Source organism: Carcharodon carcharias, chromosome 17 (assembly GCF_017639515.1).
Source record: "Carcharodon carcharias isolate sCarCar2 chromosome 17, sCarCar2.pri, whole genome shotgun sequence".
Classification (NCBI taxonomy): Eukaryota; Metazoa; Chordata; class Chondrichthyes; order Lamniformes; family Lamnidae; genus Carcharodon; species Carcharodon carcharias.
This window is the reverse complement of record NC_054483.1, coordinates 13,116,585-13,137,356: the sequence shown is the minus strand read 5'-3', so window position 1 is coordinate 13,137,356 and position 20,772 is coordinate 13,116,585. Positions and strand designations below refer to the sequence as shown.

At 44.7% G+C, this 20,772-nt stretch overlaps 1 protein-coding gene across 6 annotated transcripts in view; it reads left to right on the top strand.

Annotated features, from left to right (window-relative positions):
* zgc:110329 (uncharacterized protein LOC550500 homolog) overlaps positions 1–20,772 on the top strand; it is a 188,675-nt gene that overhangs the window by 104,627 nt on the left and 63,276 nt on the right. For 4 of the 6 annotated variants that reach the window (XM_041209084.1, XM_041209083.1, XM_041209087.1 and 1 more), the window contains one exon: positions 10,667–10,783. The exons of the other annotated variants lie outside the window; for them this stretch is intronic. In XM_041209084.1, coding sequence (XP_041065018.1) covers positions 10,667–10,783 — 117 coding nt within the window. The remainder of the gene's footprint in view (positions 1–10,666; positions 10,784–20,772) is intronic. 6 annotated transcript variants of the gene reach the window in all.

The following is a 20,772-nucleotide window of genomic DNA, read 5'->3' as shown; positions in this document are numbered from 1 at the left end:
CCTCAAGGCCCAAAACTGATTGAGGTCATCCTCCAAAGGCAGTTTCCTCAATTGCAGAAGTGCAGCTTTCCACCACGAATGCTGCCGCTGCTGAGGAAGCACCCAGAGTAAGAGCACTTGGTTAGGAAAAGCGCCCACAAAACAGGAACCAAAGCAATGCACAGTTGTGATTAGTTGATCCAATGATTTTTTTGTGTTAACTGGTGATATGACTGAACATCTGTTGTTGGTTTTTATGTCTAAAGTGAAGTGTGGTCAGAAAGATAACAATATGACGGTTATTGAAAGAGGAAAGAAATGCAGGACTGTTGTTGAAAAGGGAGATGAAGCTAAGGTGACTGAAATTCTCCTGAATTGCCTGATCATTTGGAGCCCTGGTAGAAAGGAACTGCCTTAGATTGACTGAAAAGCAGCAAAGCCTCAGGTTTGATCTAGATTTAGCTGCTTCAGATCTCTTGGCTTAAATAATAGAAAACCCTAGACCTGATCATTAGATGCCAGCTGTAGCACTCTCTTCTCTACATCAGGAGGATGTAGGTAAGCTCCACTCCAGAAGCAGTGCACAGAAATCTAAAACAAAAAACAGAATTACCTGGAAAAACTCAGCAGGTCTGGCAGCATCGGCGGAGAAGAAAAGAGTTGACGTTTCGAGTCCTCATGACCCTTCGACAGAACCAGTTCTGTCGAAGGGTCATGAGGACTCGAAACGTCAACTCTTTTCTTCTCCGCCGATGCTGCCAGACCTGCTGAGTTTTTCCAGGTAATTCTGTTTTTGTTTTGGATTTCCAGCATTCGCAGTTTTTTTGTTTTTAGCACAGAAATCTAGGCTGACACTCCAGTGCAGTACTGAGGGAGTGCTGCACTGTCAGGCGAGACGTTAAACTGAGGCCCTATCTGCCTGCTCAGGTGGATGTAAAAGATCCCATGGCATTATTTTGAAGTAAAGCAGGGGAGTTATGCCCAGTATCCTGGCTAATGTTTATTCCTCAATCAACATCACCAAAAAACACAGTATCTGGTTATTATCACATTGCTCTTTGTGGGGGCTTTCTTTGTACAAATTGGCTACCACACTTACCACATTACAGTCTTTATTCTTTTAGTCCCTGTTGGATATCAGGTGAGAACAGGATGAGAGATGCCCACCCTTGATCCCAAAGCTGGACGACACATTGGTAGGTGCCTCACAAATAGTAGACAGTTGAAGAGGGAGCTGCCCCCAGCAAGGGGCCCATGCTTTCAGGGACAGGCATCGGGGAGTTAAGTAAAATGTTTTAAAGATTGCCAAGTAAAAATTAATAGGACTATATATTGTAAATGTGGCTAGAACCATAGAAAAGTTACAGCACAGAAGGAAGCCATTCGTCCCATCTTGTCCATGCCAGCCCGAGGACACCCAGGTGCCCTTTCTAATCCCACCTTCCTGCACCCGGCCCATAGCCCTGCGGCTTACAGCACTTAAGGTGCAGATCCAGGTACTTTTTAAAAGAGTTCAAGGTTCCTGCCTCTACCACCAACTTGGGGAGTGAATTCCAGACACCCACAACCCTCTGTATAGAAAAGTTCTTCCTCATGTCCCCCCCAACACCTTCTGCCACTTATCGTGAATCTATGTCCCCCTGTTCTAGAATTCTCCACCAAGGGAAACAATTTTATCCTGTCCACTCTATCTATTCCCCTCATAATTTTGTACACCTCAATCAAGTCACCTCTCAGCCTTCTTTATTCTAAGGAAAATAACCCCAACCTATCAAATCTCTCCTCATAGCTACACTTTTCCATCCCTGGCAACATTCTTGTAAACCTCCTCTGCACTGTCTCCAGAGCTATTACGTCCTTCCTGTAATGTGGTGACCAGAACTGCACACAGTACTCCAGTTGTAGCATCACCAGTGTTTTATACAATTCCAACATTATGTCCTTACTTTTATATTCCATGCCTGTGCCAATGAAGGAGAGCATTCCATATGCCTTCTTTACATCCTCGTCTACTTGAACTGTTGCCTTCAGGGACCTGTGTACTTGTACGCCAAGATCTCTCACTTCATCTACCCCTCTTAGTATATTCCCATTTATTGTGTAATCCCTGTAACTGTTTGACCTCCATAAATGTATGAGCTCATACTTCTCTACGTTAAAATCCATCTGCCACTTTACAGCCCACTCCACCAACCCATCTATATCATTTTGGAGATTATGGCTATCCTCTACACTATCCACTACTCGCATTACCCTTTATTTCCTGTTACAAAGCCAACCTTTTATCCAGTTTGCCACATTACCCTGAATCCCATGGGCTTTTACTTTCCCGACCAATCTGTCATGTGGGACCTTGTCAAGTGCCTTACTAAAATCCATGTACACAACATCCACTGCACTACCTTCATCAATCCTTCTTGTCACTTCCTCAAAGAATTCAATCAAATTTGTGAGGCAGGACCTTCCTTTAACAAATCCATGTTGACCATCCCTGACTAGTCCATTCCTTTTCATATGACAGTTAATCCTATCTCTCAGGATTGATTCTACTAATTTGCTCACCACCGATGTAAGACTAACTGTGAGACTAACTGGCCTATAATTGTTTGGCATTTCCTTTGATCCCTTTTTAAACAATGGAACTACGTTTGCATTTCTCCAGTCCTCCGGTACCTCCCCTGTATCTAGTGAAGTTTGTAAAATCATTCTCAGAGCATCTGCTATCCCCTCCCTGACTTCCTTCAGCAGCCTCAGAAACAATCCATCTGGCCCTGGTGACTTATCCACTTTCAAGGATTTCAACCCTTCGAGTACTTCCTCTCTCTTTATGACCATTCTGTCCAATATCTTGTAGTGTTCCTCCTGGACTATTATATCTACACCCTCCCTTTTCTTTGTAAACATGAAGACATAATATTCATTCAAAACCCTTCCCACAGCCTCTGCATCTACACACAAGTTTCCATCTTCATCTCTGATAGGGCCCACTTTTTCCTTAACTAACCTTTTAGCATAAATTTATTGGTAAAACATCTTTGGGTTATCTTTAACTTTACTTGCTAATCTTTTTTCATGCCCTCTCTTTGATTTCCTTATTTCCTTTTTTACTTCATCCCTGCACTTCCTATATTCATCTAGGTTATCTGCAGTGCTTAGTTCTTTGTGTCTATCATACGCTTTCTTTTTCTGTTTGATCTTCCCCTGTATTCCTCTAGACAACCACGGGGGTCTAGATTTGACAGGACCACTTTTATTTTTGTAGGGGACATGTCTACTTTGTACAATTAGGATCTCGCTTTTTAGTGCTTCCCACTGGTTTTCCACTGTTTTATCCTCCAACAGTGCTGTCCACCTCAGCCAAGTCCCTTCTCATTTCAGCAACATTTGCCTTCCCCCAGTTCAAAGCTTTTACTCCTGCCTTATCTGTCCTTTTCTATGGTAATGCTAAATCTAACTGAATTGTGATCACTGTCCCCGATATGGTCGCCAACTGTCACTTCACCTACTTGCCCTTCTTTGTTCCCCAAGACTAGGTCTAGAATTGCATCTCCTCTCGTTGGGTTTTGTCACTAATTGGTTGAAAAATTTTCCTGGACACACTGCATGAATTTTTCCCCCTCAGTGCCCCTTATATTGTTTGAATCCCAGGTGATATTAGGATAGTTGAAGTCTCCTACTATTATTGCTCTCTTGTTCCTACAAGCAGGGTTGGACGAGATCTTCAGAATGGAAGGCTTTTGCACCTCCCTGAAGCCCTGTTGCCAGTTCGATCCATTTCTAGCTAGTTTCATTAAAGATGTGTTTTTAATAACCTTTCTCAAACTCTATGGAAAATTCAATTTAGAATATTTCATTGCTTGGTGTGTTGATGACTAACTCATTGGTGCTGCAAATCTTAAGGAGAAAATACTTTTTTTGAAAAGAACACAACTCTTTTAAAAAGAAAATCAAAGCTTTCTGCTCCCTTGAGCACGAATAAAGTTTTTGAAGTTTCATTTTTAATTATTATGAAGGGCAGCTGCAGTTTGAGGCCAGTCCCGCAGGCCCATGTGTCTGAAACAAATCATTTCAGGATCTGTCATGGAATTGAATTCTGTTAAATGACACATTCAGAGAGAGCACTCAAAACCTAAATGAGCTGATTGTAAATGATAATTAAATTGTACTTCGAAGCAATGTGTGTAAAATCAAACATAACATTCCAGCCTCAAATATCACACATTTCTAGTGCTACCTAATTGGAAGTCATTTTGAAATCTCAGTTGTGTACTCTTCTGTGACCCAGATGTTTTCCTTCCCCAGTCATCCCTATTTGCCCAGTTGTATTCCATTCTGAAATGACATTGTTCTATTCAAATTGACCTTGGATAGTGTGAGCTGATTATTTGCCTCATCTCAACAAGCCTGAAGCTGTCCTCATTGTGTATGGTCCAGTCTGTAGGTACTTGAGGAGTTAGGAGCAGAAACCCCAGAGCTAAGGTTGCTACATTCTTATTCCAGTAGCTCATCAGTTAAATCATAGTATATGCAGCACAGAAGAAGCCATTCAGCCCATCATGCTTTTGTCAGCTCTCTAAAAGAGGCCTCCAATTAGTCTCACTCCCCTACTTTTCCCCCGTTGTCCTCTCAATTTTTTTCCCCTTCAAGTATTTATCCAATTCCTTTTTGAATGTTACTCATGAATCTGCTGACATAATCTTTTCAGGCAGCACATTCCAGATCAGAACTCTCTGCATAAAAAAAGTCTCCCTATGTTGCCTCTGATCCCTTTGCCAGTCACCTTAATTTTTTTTTTTAGTTTCACAGGATGTGGGTGTCACTGGCTAGGCCAGCATTTATTACCCATCCCTAATTGCCTTTGAGAAGGTGGCAGTGAGCTACCTTCTTTAACTGTTTCAGTCCATGTAGTGTAGGTACACCCATAGTGCTGTTAGGGAGGGAATCTGTGTTACAAGCCCCATGATCATTAGAAACAGTTTCTCCCTATTTACTCTTAACAAAAGCATTCATGACTTTGAACAACTTTACCAAATCTCCTTCTTTGTTCTAAGGAGCATAATGCCAGCTTCTCCAATCTCTCCACATAATTGAAACTCCTCAGACCTGGTATCATTCTGATGAATCTCTTCTGCTGCCCCCACCAATGTCTTAACATCCTTCCTAAAGTTTCATGCCTAGAACCGAACGCCGTACCCCATTTGAGCATTAACCAATGTTTTATAAAAGTTTAGTACAACTTCCTTGCTTATGCACTCTATACCTGTAAAATTACAGCTTCCTTTAACTTCTGCCACCTTCAGAGATTACTGTACATACATCCCCAGATCTCTCTGTTCCTGCACGCTCTTTCAAACTGTACCGTATAGCCCACCTTGCCTCTCCTCGATTTCTCCACCAAAATGTATCACCAGACATTATACCATTAAATTTCACCAGTCTGTCTATATCCTCCTGGGGTCTGTTACTATCCTTCTCATTTTGACGACATTCCCAAATTTTGTATCTTCTGCAAGCTTTGAAATTATGTCCTCTGTACCCATTAAAATCTATCAAAAACACAATGGTCTCAATACTAGCCCTGAGGAACTGCATCTTTCCAATCTAAACCACTCTCTGTCACTGACCCAATTGGCCTTTAATTTTTGAAAACAAGTCTATTATGTGGAATTTCATAAATTGCTTTTTCAAAGTCCATATACATGTCAGTTATACCCTAATCGACTACTCTAATCTACCCTCCCCATTACTTTGTCAGATAACTCAGTCAAGTTAATTAAAAATTATATCCCTTTATTAACCCATACTTTTTCAAATGTCAATTAATTTAGTCCAGGATTATTATCTCTAAAAGCTTTTCTATGCTGGACATTTGGCAAACTGACATATAATTGCTGGGTTTATCTCTGTTCCCTTCATTGAACAGGGTGCAATTTTTGCAATTCTTCAGTCCCCTGGCACTACCTGCATATCCCAGGAGGATTGAAGGTTTGTGTCCAGAGCCTCCACAATTTCCACCTTAATTTTCCTGTGATCTATAGGATGCGTCCCATCTGGACCAGGTGACTTTTCTACTTTGAATATTTTTAAGTTCCCCCTCTTTATCTATTTTTATCCTATCCAATTTTTCCAAAAGCTGCCTTCTCTTTTACTGCTACATTGACAGCATTTCTTTCCCTAGAAGACAGATGTACTCAGGACTGCAGCCAGCCCCTCTACTCCACAAAAATGACTCCTTTTTGATCCCTCATGGGCCCACATTTTGACTAACCTTTTACTTTGTTTATGCATATAAAAGACTTTTTATTTTTATTTATCCTTTTTATTTTAGCTGATATTCTATTCTCATACTCTCATTCCCTTTTTTAGATGCCCTCCGTACTTTATTAGGACTAGATTTGGGGAAGGATCCTTCTGGCCAGTGTATCTTGGAGTCTTTCACCTCACAGCGGGGCAGAGATTGAACTCTGGCCTCCAGAGGTGAAAGGTCAGAGTCTAACCCATTATGCCAGCTACAAGTCCTGAAATGTAAAACTCTAGAGTGTTTGGCTTTTTAACCAGGGAGGGGGGAGGGGGAAGGGGGGAGCAGATGCCATAATGGGGAGGGGTGACAAATTGTAAAGCCTTGAAAACCTTCTTTTAATCCTCCCTTAACGACGTCTCAACAAGAAGAGATAATAATAAAAGATCAGAAAGTCCTGTAAAAGAGAGGAGGAAAAATGCTTGTAATTATTACACTTATATTTTAATGGATCCAGTATGGAAAGAATTGTTAAGTGATGAGCAACATTGTAGTGCAAATTGAAATAGAGCTCTCTTAAGGCACTGCATCAGGGTTTGACTGTCAGACTCTACACAGCGATTGTAGAAAAATGCTTAAAGCAGTACTTTGTGTTCAGCTGATTTGATACTGCTGTTAAATGCAATTATAGTCTCATTGTTGGGTATTCATGAGCTATATGAATCACCCTTTAACATTGATATTAAACCACGACTACTGATGGAACACTAGGATATAAATGATATCTACTCCACATCTCCAAGAGTCTCAAGATCCTGACTTTTCTTGGGATCCAGAAGCTACCACAGGAAGTAATACTGGAAGCTGTGCCAGTTGTCCTATTACAGAATAACTTGCAGGAGTCATTGTTGGTGTCTGCAGCTGAATAATGATCACTTGGCAATGTACTGGAGGGTGGCCGATGAGGAATCAAACTCTTCAGAAAGGTGAAGAGAAACAGGTGACGGTACTGAAGAGTGCCAGAGCAGTAGTACTGAATTGATCCTACAAAGTAAAATGAGTGATGGTATATCCCAATGGCATGTGTATGTGTGAGAAATTACATTCAGCTGTTAATGCCCTCTTGGATAGATGTAAAAGTATGGAACAACTTTGATGAAAAGTTGCATGTTATCCCCTGTGCCCTGGTCAATGTTGACTCCTCAACAGATATCACTAAATCAGATGATATGCTCATCTGTGGGAGCTTACCCTGTGCAAATTGGCTGCAACTACACTTCAAAAAGTACTTAATTGGATATAAATGCTTAGAAATGTCGCGAGGTCATGAAAGGTGCTATATAAATGCTAGTCTATTCATGTTTCTCCAATCACCAGGAGCGCAATGGGAAAATTGGGAGAGTGCTGTTCAAAGCACTCAGTGTGCAGTATAGTGTTGTCTCCGACCTGCAAAACAATTATTGCAACAGTTGCTTTTGTGTGAAGCTGACTCTCACTTGCAGTTTGTCAGTGGTAGCACCATCATTGATTTCAATGGTGAGCAGAATTATGTCTCCCTGTTCCACTGTAGACTCTCACTGCAATTGGGCAAGCAGCTGGTCAAACTTAAAGGAAAGTAGCAGAAGCTAAACTGATTTAGACCCTAAATAGCACCATATTGAATGGTTTATGAAAGTAATTGAGTTGGACGAACTCAAGACTCTTCTTTCTGGCTGGATTGTGGCTGGTATCAAGCATATGGTTCTCCAAGGTATATACCGTGAGTTTCGCGGTGATAGAGGCCCAGTTCTTGCAGGAGGTAACGTGAGCTACCGCAGTGGCCTCTGTCTGTGGAACTATATAATAGCACCGATTGGTTTTAATGCATTTAACAACCTGATGCCAACAGCAATGGGAAGTAGCAGTGTGAAATCTGTGCAATGGAAAAGATCAGATTGAAAGAGAGACACAATAGTAACTCCCATTACATGGCAAGAATATGTGATAAAATCGATTTCTTCCCATTCCTGAAAAAAGTAAACATGAAATAAAAAATATATATGAACAACAATGTATTTAGAAAGCACCATTCAGGATATCCCTAAGCACATCACAACCAATGAATAACTTTTGGCGGAGGGACAAATGGTTGCAATGTAAAAAAGCAGCAGCCAATTTGTACACAACAAGATCCCACAAACAGCATTGAGATAATGGCCTGATCACCTAATTTTTTGTGAGCTTAGCATCTCATCGGGAAGACAGTGCAACATTCCATCAATACAGGGATGAAGTTTCAGCCTGGATTATATGCTCAAATTTCCTGGGTGGGCCCTGAACTCACAACCTTTTGACTCAGAGATAAGACTGCTATCTCTGAGCCATGGCTGACAGAATGGAATAGAGGCACAGTGAGAACTTCTTTCCACATCACAGATGTGCATTCAGATAGCTCTGCACATTGTCAGTCAATTCTTGCTGGAGAGCAGTGTTCCAGGAGAAAATAAGCAACAAATAGAGGATTGCTTTCCAGACCAGGAATGTATTTTAGCATTGAGATTACTGGTAACTTAAGCTGCTTTATTACTCACATTTAAAAGCTGGATGCATCATACAAGCAAATATTCTGCCTTTGATTAAACTTATATTTTTCAAAATTTCATCTTTGTTTGAAATTCAAGGCCACCTCCATAATAGCGATGCACTGAAGCTCCTTTCACAGAGGTAACCAAATAGTGAGTTATTGTCCTCCTTATCCATTTTGTGATTCAGAATCTGTAACACTTCATTCTCAATTTTCAAAAGGCTGATTGTGCTGCGAAGGTTGTGTAGGGTGTCAGCATTACAGAGGGTAGGTTTCACTGACTCAGCTGCTTTCATACTGCTGCTTCTGAGAGCCTTTAATTTGGCAGATTAGGTCAAGGGGACATGGTTTCAAGCAAGCAAACATTAATTTAGGACTGATATCAAGAAGCTCCTCTTCACACTAATGGGGCATTATTAACAAGGGTGATTGTTAATCAGTCAATATTGATTTATCACCCAATATATCCATTAACCTCAAGGAAAACATCGGAAGAGATAAAGGGTAACTGATTCAATATTACAATATCAACCAAAGTTAAAATGATCCCCCACCACCACCCCACCCAGAGAATGAACAGAGTCTGAAGCCGACTCAAGAGGCAGGAACCACCTCACAAATAATTGCCTGTTGCTTAGCATAGGGTGCTTCTGGATGCCTGTGGTCATATGGCCTGAATGGCTTTCCTAATCTGTGGTGATCCTTGCGACACCCAAATCTGTTTGTTCACACTTGTGGACACTGCATGTTTCCTGGTGGCAGAATCACACTTCTGTTTGGGATGCACTCATGGCAATAAAGGGACCAGACTGGAACCTCCACACGGATTCTCCTGCTGGAACAACCCAGAAAAATGATGGGGAGAGGGATTAACATCAGTCTCTAGGGCCTTCACCCATCATTTGCCATAGCTGAAGCAGGCAATTGAGGAAGCATGATGGACACCCTACCTCACTATGTCCTTTGACACATTTCACAATTAGTACTAAATTGACAGTTACACACTTGGGGGCTGGAGTGGAGAATGGGACAATATTTATACAGTTTGGAATATAGTCATTGTTAATTGGTGGGAGTTAAACACAGTTTGGGTAAGTTTCCACAGATCCTCCTGCCAGTTCACCATGCAGCTAGGGAAATGGGCATGGAAATGACAGTTCATAGCTCCTCCCCTTCACTTCATCTACCGTGAGCTGCCCCTGCCCTCGAAGTGCTTGGACAGTGTAGAGAGAGCTTTACTCTGTATCTAACCCCATGCTATACCTGTCCTGAGAGTGTTTGGTGGGACAGTATGGAGGGGAGCTTTACTTGTTATCTAACACCGTGATATACCTGCCCTGGGAGTGTTTGATGGAGACAGTGTAGAGGGAGCTTTACTCTGTATCTAACCCCATGTTGTACCTGGCCTGAGAATGTTTGATGGGAACAATGTAGGGGGAGCTTTACTCTGTATCTAACCCCATGCTGTACCTGCCCTGGGAGTGTTTGATGGGGTCAGTGTAGAGGGGAGCTTTACTCTATCTAACCCTGTGCTGTACCTACCCTGGGAGCGTTTGATGGAGACAGTGTAGAGGAAGCTTTACTCTGTATCTAACCCTGTGCTGTACCCTCCCTGGGAGTGACTGATGCTGACACTCAATGAGACACCAGACTGGAAAAAATGATCCACTCTGCTGCACCTTGATCAATACAAAGTTTATGGAATGCAAATTGCTTGAAAAATGATAGCCTTATCAATGGTGGCAATCCTCACACCTGATTAAACACAATTGTTTTCTGCCTGCCTCCTCCCACCCTCAAAACTGACAAGTCAAAAAGGAATAAATCTCTGAGATTGACATCTCTGTAGGACTGTTCAATAATTTGGATCCCTTTCTTGCTAACAGTTTTCATGCTGTGGGGGAGATGAGTACATGGACTGGGCTGTGAATCAATACCATGCTTGTGATGCACCAGGACCAATGGCCTGTGGCGTACCGTATACCTGCTGTATGAGCAAACAGGTAAGATTGAAACCCACATACCTACATTGTCCTGTCTGTTGCAAGCTAAAACGGGCTTTTGATTTTAAATTAGCTGCCTCAACCTTGAACTGCTGAAGTGCATTTTAATGTCACTTGAATGGTATTACTGACAGGGAATGACAAATTGGTATTTGATAATAAGGCCATTTCATCAGATTACACGAGGTGTGTCCTGTTCAGTTACCTGGTACAGGTGATGTGGGATATAGGTTTAATTTGAATACAGGCACCTGGAAGGTGGGGCTTTTACTTGGTCACTGTTATTTAACCTTGTACATTGTTATCACACAGTCACAGAAATTATAGCCTGAGTTGTAGAGGGCACCAGATTATTGGGGAAGGTTGTCATAGAACAACAGCACATCCTTTTTCCTAATTTGTTACATGGTTAGTCCTGACCCCAGCTGTGTTATTATAACAGAGGTTGCCCAGAGGATGGATGAAAAGACCAATGAGTGGAACCTTTACCCAGCCTGTTCCCGTTCTGTCCCCCTCACTCATGCCCTGCTCCCAGGAGCTCTTTCGCACTCGCAGATTCTTCCCTTCCGCACTAGGTGCTGAATGGGGGGAACCGTCCAATGCTCAGGCAACACGAGCAAAGCTCCATATTTCACTGGCAGTTAGCAGCACATGTTGATGGACTACTTAGCTATAAGGCATGGTCGCAGTGATCTGTTATTACCTAGTATCCACACGTTATCCAACAGGAATATGGAGTTAAGTCACAGATCAGCCATTGCTGAAACAAGTTCAAGGGTCCGGATTTTATGGTCCCATCCGTGGCGGGAATCATTGGAAGATTTGACGGACCAGCCAAAGGTCTATTGGCTTCGGGTGGGCAGGACCAGAAAATCCCATCCAAGGAGATGAATGGACTATTCAGATCCGAGGAGTCACTAGACAGTGATCAGCAACAAGGGAATTCTTCCAAATGGAGAATTCCCCCTCTTGCCTTGGTTAAGATCAAATAACTCAGCACTAATCTACATTGAAACAGTTCTGGTGTGTATAACTCAATTACACCTATTGACTGAGCCATCAACAGAGCTTACTCTTTATGCCCCATTTTGGAAGAGCAAGCTGCAATATTGACAGTGATGATACAAGTTAATAAGACCATTAAGAAGACAAATCGGTAACTGTGGTTCATTTCCAAGGGGATAGAATTGAAAAGCTGAGGAGTTATGCTAAACTTATGCTTTATTATCACACTTGGAATACTGTGCGCCATCCTGCAGTGAAATTTTATGGCCCCCTCATGGCAAGGGTGGGTCCATAAAATGCAGCGAGCCATTCAGAAGCCCATTGACTTTGGCGAGACTGGAAAATCCTGTCGGCATAAAATTTCACCCCTGGGGTGAAATACAGGGGCCAGAAATTTCCCTCCATTGGGAGGGGCGGGGTGGGGTGTGGGCAAGGGCAGGCGGGGGCGAGCGCAAACCCAATTGGCACTGCCATTTTACATGGGCGGGCCAAATAAGGCCCGCCCATCGTGACACACGCCCAGAAGTGCTGAGTGCTCCCTGTGCGGGCAGGGGGGATTCCCTGAGTGGTTCCCTGTGCTCTTTCACGCATGCACGTGAAATAGCGTAGAGATCTCCCTGAGGCATGGAGCTACCACAGGAAGTAGCTGAGGTGAACAGCAGAGATGAATTTGACGGGAACCTAGATAAAGAAATGAGGGAGAAAGGATTAGAAGGTTATGTTGATGAAGTTAGATGAAGATAGATGGGAGGAGGCTCCTGTGGAGCATTAGCAACCAGCATGGAGCTGCTGGGCTGAAGGGTCTGTTTCTTTGTTGTACATTCTGTGTAATTCTGTGCTGTCCTACGGTTACCTCCCTGTTCATCAAACCAAGAAACTGAGCAAGATCACAGAAGGATCGATTCCCTCAATGGACAATCCCAGTCAAGAGCAAGGTTTCCAGGGAGCGCCGGCCAGGGAATATGGGTCTGTAGGCTTCAACTTAAGCCATTTCCTGACCAGGTTTCCTTGCAAGTGACATTCCTCACCTGGAGCATTCCATGCAGGAATTGGACTTTGAAGTTAAAGGGTGAGTGTGATTAGTGTTTCAAAAAGGAATAGATTCCTAAATTTGTTCAAAAACCAGGGGCAGAACATTCCCCGATTTGCACCAAATGTGGTAAGAGGGGGTGAGTAAAACGACGTTTTACCCACTGGCTGAGATGGCAGATTTTCATGTCGTATTGTTCTAAACCCCCTGTTTTACTTATGCATTCCCAGGAAACACGCGGTTTCCATGGCGGGCGGGCTCTCATTCACCCGTCAAACCATCACCTTGCTGCTTCAGCACAGCAGGTGCCATATTTAAAGTCCAGCCGCGCACACACTTTAGTGCGTTCAGTGCACCACTGCTGCAGGGAAAATGTCCACGAAAGACAAAAAGACTGCAGCCCCCAGATTTAGCAATGCGTCACTGGAACGCCTTTTGGATGCTGTGGAGGCCCGCCCTGATGTCCTCTACCCCAGCTCTGGCCGCAGGATGGGCAGTGGCGTGACCAACCAGGCTTGGCAGGTGGTGACAGCTGTGGTCAGCGTCATCACCGTTCAAAAGAGGACAGCCACCCAGTGCCGCTAGAGGATGAATGATCTCAGCTCTGCCAGGGTAAGAAAGTCTTCCCAGGCTCTCAACTCACATACTCACAAACCCATTCACAGGGATCACACTCACTGCCAGTTGAAGGGACATCATCATTCACTCTCTCATATACACCTTCATTACCCTCATCCCCATCTATGGGACCACTCACCACCCACACATGCCAGGTTTACTTATCTTCTGGTCTGGCAAGTGTCCTGCTTACACTCTCTCCAGGACAAGCTGGCACACAGCAATAGGGAGAGGCCACAGACCGGTGGAGGTGAAGGTCCTCACGGACTTTGAAAACAGAGCCATCCAGCCTGCCGGTGATGATCTGGACCGTTCCTGTGCTGACGATGAGGTCAGCAGTGCTTTACCAAGTGAGGGTCCAGCAGTGCACCATCCATCAGACAACCATGCTGTGAGTGATGTGTCCTATTTCACAGGCCACTGCCATGCACTAATTATCTCCCCTTGCTTTCACAGGCACATCTGGGCAACAGCCAATGGAGCCCAAGACCCGGGGCCACCAGTCAAGCCCCGATGAAACCTCTGAAGAGGAATGTGAAGGCACACTCCCTCAAGTCCTATCACAGCACTCACCCACACCCTCCACATGCCTTGGTGGGAGCTAGCTTTAGAGTAGCCTCGGTATCACAATCTGGTGAGCACATCGCACTGTCTGTTCCCCAGTAGGCGGTGGCAGGATCTTGATAGGTCTCTGGCACTCAGATGACTGTTAGAGGCCAGAAATTTGCTGAGACGGAGTTGGATGATGAGCCTTTGGAATTGGTCATGTCTCAGTTGCTGGAGCTGAAAAGGTAAGCTCGCGAACATCAGGAAGCGATGTCTGTGCGCTCCTCAGATTGCAAGGCACAATGGAGGAGTCTGTCCACCTTCAAGTTGAGGTGATAGAGCCGGTATGCCAATGCAGTGAGGTCAACACTGGGTGGATGGCAGCTGCCATGGAGACATTGGTCCAGACATTGCTCCTGCACTGCTGCGTGGGCTGAACTCCATCACTGATGCCATAGCTGGCCTCCAACAGTGTGTACACGACAGGGGTGTGGGGCAGCTCGATCTCATTGCAGCTTCCCCTTCTCCGCAAGGAATCAGCCTGGGGCCCTCGGGCACCAATGGTAGGAGGAGGATCAGCAGGTTTCTCCCCAGAGCCATCCACCCAGGTGACTCTGAGAATGTCCGGCCCATCCAAATCCCCTCTTCCTGTGACCTCAGCAGCTCCAGCTCCACCGGATGAGGAGAGTTCCACAGCCACACAGCAGGATCCCGAAAGAAGACCAGGCCCTCCAAGTCTGATCCCTCCAGGTCTTGGTGTTCCAGAGAACGTCTGCCAATGTCATCACAGACAGGGCGTTGCAGCTGCCTCCACCTCCGCTGTGGATGTCCAGGGGGCACCAAGACGTAGCGGCAGGGTTAGGAAAGTTAAGATGGTGTAGTTGCTCAGTGGGTGTAAATCACTTGTATATACTGTTCACTATTGTCAATAAACTCGAAACAATGTCTCCCTGCCTATGGTTCCTTGTTCTGATGATCAGTGTTCATGTTGCTCAGATGTGAAACTTTCTGCACAAGACAAAGGCAGGTGTCTCAGTCCAGTGTCTCTTTCCTGTGTTTTGTGCAGCCTTCGGACCAAAGTGATGATCTGGCCTTACACTCCCTGGATACATCACTGATGCCTGCACTTCGATGGTGCTTGTCATTGCTGCCAGAATGTTGTAGCCAGAAAGTAAAGTAATTCTCTCTGTGTGCCCTCAGCACCTTTAAGGTGGGGCTGGCCCCCATCTCTTCAGCATCTGTAACCAGTGATGTTATGCTCCTAAAGGGATCAGGTACTGAAGGCGGACAAAGGATCAGATGCTTCTAGTGTTTCATGGTTGCATCTCCATGATATGACCCTGATCACAGAGTGAAAGCAACCTGTCATCAGCTAGACAGGAGTCAGACATTCACAGAGGCTATGTGAAGATCTATGGAGTGTCCTCACTGCATGTTATCATCATCCTCCCGCAATCAAGTGACTATTAGGGCCTCCACTGCGTCTCCATGACAGGAGCATTATCACAGAGGGTGTTCATGCTGCCATAAGCCAGACTGGAATCAATCATCCTTCACAAATCTAACAGCTATGAGGGCTTCCCGAGCGTGCCTGCCTCGTCTGGCCAGTGCAAGGGCCTCATCCCTGTCATCGCCACCTTCAAGGACCTCCTCACCCTCATCACCGTCGACATCTTCCTCATCCGAGGAGACCTCCAGCTCCTCTAAATCCTCCTCTGCCAGCTCCGCTCTGCATTACAGCAGCAGATTATAAAGGGCGAAGCAGGTGACGATGAAGCGTGACACCTTCTGTGGACTGTCTTGCATGGCTTCATCAGGCCATGCACTGGAACCTCATCTTCAGCATCCCAATGGTCTGCTCCAAGAAGTTGCGAGTTGCAGCATGAGCCTCATTATACCTTCACTCTGCTGAAGTCTGAGGCCGCCACACAGATGTTGTCAGCCACATCCTCTGCGGGTGGCCCATGTCCCCCGAGCAGCCATCCCCGCAGCTTCTGTGGACCCTGGAAGACGTCAGGGATCTGTAACCGACTGAGAATGTAGGAGTCGTGCACACTCCCTGGAAACCATGCGCAGACCTGCAGAGAATGTTCCTGGCGGTCACACACCAGCTGCACATTCAGCGAAGGAAGCCCTTGCAGTTGATGTAGATGACCACGTGTTGTGACCGAGTCCTGAGCACCACATGAGTGTAGTTGATGGCACCCTGCACCTGTGGGAAATCTGAGACCTGGGCAAAGCCAATCGTTCTTGAATCCTGGCTGTCCTGGGCCCAGGCGAAATGCACAACGTTCTGTGCCTTTGCAACATTGCATCCGTGACCTCATGAATGCATTTGTGGGTGGAGGCTTGTGATATCCCACAGAGGTCATCTGTGGAGTCCTGAAAGGAGCCACTGGCATAGAAATTGAGCGCCGCTGTCACTTTCACGGCCACTGGAAGTGGGTGCCCTCCATGTCCCCGTGGCAGCAGGTGGCAGATGTGGCCGACCAGTTCCCTAGACATGCGCAGTCTTCAGCAACACTGGTTCTCAGTCATCTGCAGGAATGAAAGGTGATGTCTATAGACCCTGGGTGTCGCTAAGCGCTGACCAGCGACAGCTCACTGTGGCTCTTTGGTGGCATGTGCAGGAGTACCAGCCACCCCTTCTTCTTGAGGGTGCTGCTCCTCACTCTGCGTAGCCAGGCGCCTCCATCGCTCTCTTCTCTGTCATCTTCACTCTGTTTGCCACGAGACACACAGCTAGTTCACCAGGCTCCATGATCCTGATGTTGTACTCCTGCAGGATGAAAGAGAGAGACATGTGGGTTAGCATAGGTTTGCTCAGAACCTATCTTGGTTAAGTCTGAAGGCCCCTTAATGCATCACAGAGAGTGCCGGCTACCACTTGGGTGACTAGAGATTAGCGCGCTGCATGGCTGCTCAAAACTCCAGCTTCCTCAGCCCCACTCCACCTGACCAATTGGCGGCAACTCCGGCCATTAGACTGCATGCTGTGCTCTCAGCTCAGATGCAGACATTCTCCTAAGCGGCACTGCAAAGCTGCACTGTTAGCTTGAACCATGGGGGAGACCGCTCCAAACCAGGATGATGACATTGCAAGGGGCTCCATCAGGGACTGCTCCATGGCCAGCTTTTGCAAGGCGATTGCACAAAGTGCGCAGTCATCCAACTATTCTGCAGTCCACTAAAACACTCATTACTTTGCAGTCTGAGCTCGAGGGTGAAAAGCCCTGGAGCACTTGGTGACACTTTGATGCCTCTGTGTTGCTTGAGTGGGCAGATAAGCTAGAAGCCCGATTCCAATTAAATCAATGGCTGTGCCTGAAAACTGTCTCAGTTGCAGAGAAATGGCCACTTTATCTCAGGTGTCCCTGATGCGTGGCAACTTCCCTGGCCGATCCTAACCCTTACCCTGAATGCTGTGAGCTACTTCAACCGCAGGGCAGCTTTCCCGCTGACATGGGTGGACGATCCAGTGGGAGGGACAATTCCTGGGGACAGGCCTAATAATGATATGCAGATGTATTACAATGAGTTTCCCACTGTTCGATGGCCCGCCATTGGCAGGCTGAGCGGATGATCACAAACCGGTTTCACGCCTTTGTGAAACTGATTGCACCTTATTGTCGGCTCAGGCCACTGGACATGCCCAACACTGGTGGGCATGGAAAATCCCGGCCCCAGGTCAGTTTGGTGCCATATTAATATGAAAGTTGAGATGGCCTGCCAGATTCAAGCATTAAGCCAGTAGGCCAGGAAACAGTCAAATCATTCAACCTCAGTAAATCATACTTGCTGTTATGTGTAAAGTTTCCAATATAAAGCAGCATCCCATATCCCAACAGTCTCATGGACTAGGAACCGGCTGATCAAGGTGTCCAGTAACCCTTGCTTTCAAAGCACCTAATTTACGTTCCGCAGCCCCAGAGTTCAATCGCAATCGGAACAGAAAATTTAACAAAGACATGCTCTACCCAAAAGTACCTTGACTTGCAAAATTTTGCCTGTTCTCGGCTGACATTGGCCAATGGATTGGTTCCATTTAGTGAGCTGAGCATTTATTAGAATGGTGCTCAATAAAACATTCTGTGCTGTGAACAGAAGTCATGTATAGTTGGTAATGAGCCAATGGAATTCTGTATCATTGGAAGGGTTAGCAGGGGCTTGGTCCAATCCCTAATTAAATTGAAGGAAGTGACTGAAGAAGGTTGCAGTAGGTTACAGCAATGTTGGTCTGATAAAAAGTTGTGTTGATCGATGGAGATAGAAAATCCCAATTGGGACTGGTTCAATGTTAAACAACAATTAGAGCAAAGTGTCCTGTTGCAGTCTCTCATATCAGGATTTCCATATAAGTTATTAGAGTCTGTGCTGTCAACTAACAAAGAACAAGCTTTGTTGCAGGTGGTTGCTGAACTCTAGTTTTTTTAACAGTAGAGAATGTTCATTGATTGAAATGGGCAGGTGGAGAGATTCTGAGCATGCTTCACCCCTCTTTAAGTAATAACACAGGATTATTAGAAATTCATCAAATAAATACTGAGGATGAGTGATGATCTTCTGCCTGAATTTACCATCTGCATTCCTCTTAAGACATAAGCGGAACCAGTTTGGCATCCAGTCACACCCTGCACATCATGACTCTGGATCACCCTCCTGTGAACTTTGACCTGGTAAGTTCATCTTGGGCAGCAGTGATTCGATTGCCCACTTTGCAGTTCAACTAATTTTTTTCTCCATGGACCAAGGTACTTATGTTGAAAAATCTTGCCTGAATTAACATGAATAAACTTGTCCTTTGTTTTTTTTTTGGCCTGGTGTAATCTGACAATACATTCTCGATGAATTTTTCTGATTATTCTCTGCAAGTAGATATGACGCTCTGGGCATAAGTGATTACTTCTGAAGAGCGCGCACTGTTCGAGTGTTAATCAAAGCAATTTTCTTTGAAGTACTTCCCCATCTTGCATCCAGCTTTTCACCATTTTGATCTGATGGCATTTGCTGAAGGAGCTTTTTGCTTGATTACAGTTAGTCCTTTGTGGGGAGGTGCCAGTCACAGGCCCGAGGCTTCTTCATAAGAAGACGCAGGTTTTACCACCCTTCACCCAGCAAGGTCTCTGCTGCAGCTGGATTGAGCAGCATCAGCAACGGCTTTCTCCAAGGATAAGCCAGTGACTTGTCTGCCCTTCAACTAATGCAGCAGTATATAAAACATGAGGTGAAAGGCAGGGACCAAGCTGAGGAAAGAATATTTTGAAAGTAAGTGTCAGGAGCCAAAAGTGCATCATTATCCTTATTGGGTGAGGCTTCTTTATAGGTGTCAGAGGGTTGACACCAGAACTAGTTAAAGGAATGAATAATTCCTGTAAATAAAGGTGCTATGTTTGTTGAGTGAGCTGATTCCAGAATGTGTCTGCTATGGTGAATTAGCTGAGATGCCGTGTGTCGGGTGTAAGGTGTGGGAAGGTGAAGGTTGCAAAAATGGTGAGTGCGTGGATATGGGAAAAGCAATTGAATAGAGAAATAAAAAGCTGGCGTGAGTAAAAGTGACTGTGAATCTGCTGGATTGCCTGGCCCCCTAATGTCCTCGCAGGCAGGAAACTACCGGCTTCTCTGGGCAACTACTGACGGCCAAGAATTCTGGCAATGGCAGCAATGCCCACATCCTGAGAATGAATATTTAAAAAATGATGTCTGGCTAGAATATACAAAAGAAAATACATTTTGCCATATGTAATTGAAGAATTGTCATTGAGAAGGCCTTCGGATTAAGCTTGCAAGAAGGTCATTCCTGCTTGGATGTGTTATAAACCACGGAACAATATAAATCTATGGAAGCCCCAGTGTGTTTGATAGTTGAAGGTTATTATTCACGTTGTTGAAGTGCACCGCAGTTTGTAAAAATGATGGTGAGAAATTTGTAACGCAGTTTGGGGGGCTGAGGGATATTCGAACATTAACAATATGAATTAGACCCTATCAGTTGATTTGAAATGTTGCTGAATTACTCATTCCCAGCCCTCAAGTCACTCTACAGAAAGCCTGCTCCTAACAACATCGCTAATGTCATAAATATATGATGCCTGTGCAAACATTGATTTATAATGCTGTCATGTGAATGATATGACTGACTGCTTTTGTGTAATGAAGCTGCAGCAAGATTATGCATCAGTCATAAACCTGAAAGCTGATTTGAAAGTTTTGTTGAATACACAAAGGGTCTGTGGCTTTGTGTCTTTTTTTCAATTCTGCCTACATTCAGCTATAGGGATCCCCAGAAATTGAGACTTTAGGATTTTGGAATGAGCAGGTACATTTTGGTTCATTACAAGCCATCTCATTACCCATCATCAATACTCTCTCTGTAAACAGAAGAGGACCTACAACAGATGACGTTTGAAATTCTTTAGTTCTTCTTGTCTCCCCTCCCTCGAAAACCTGTCATCATCAGCAGCTCTCTATTACCAAGCTGAGATGCTTCGTTAGCCATCAAATCTACATGCCTGTATTTTCCTCAAAAAGCATGTTATTAAATGGCTTCAGGAGATTGGAACACTTTTCTTATCAATTCTCATCTTATGATTTCATTACCTTCTCCAAGAGTTGAGCAAATGTATAAGCAAGCAGCCTCCTGTTGCGTGACCCCCTCTTCTACCAGACCCAAAAAATTCAAATCCTGAATTAGTTGACATGAGTGAGGAAGTAGCATTAAAGGGGCCACTTATACCCCTCAGTGTACGATGCATAACTTAAACACATGCACATCAGTTTTATGGCGGCATTC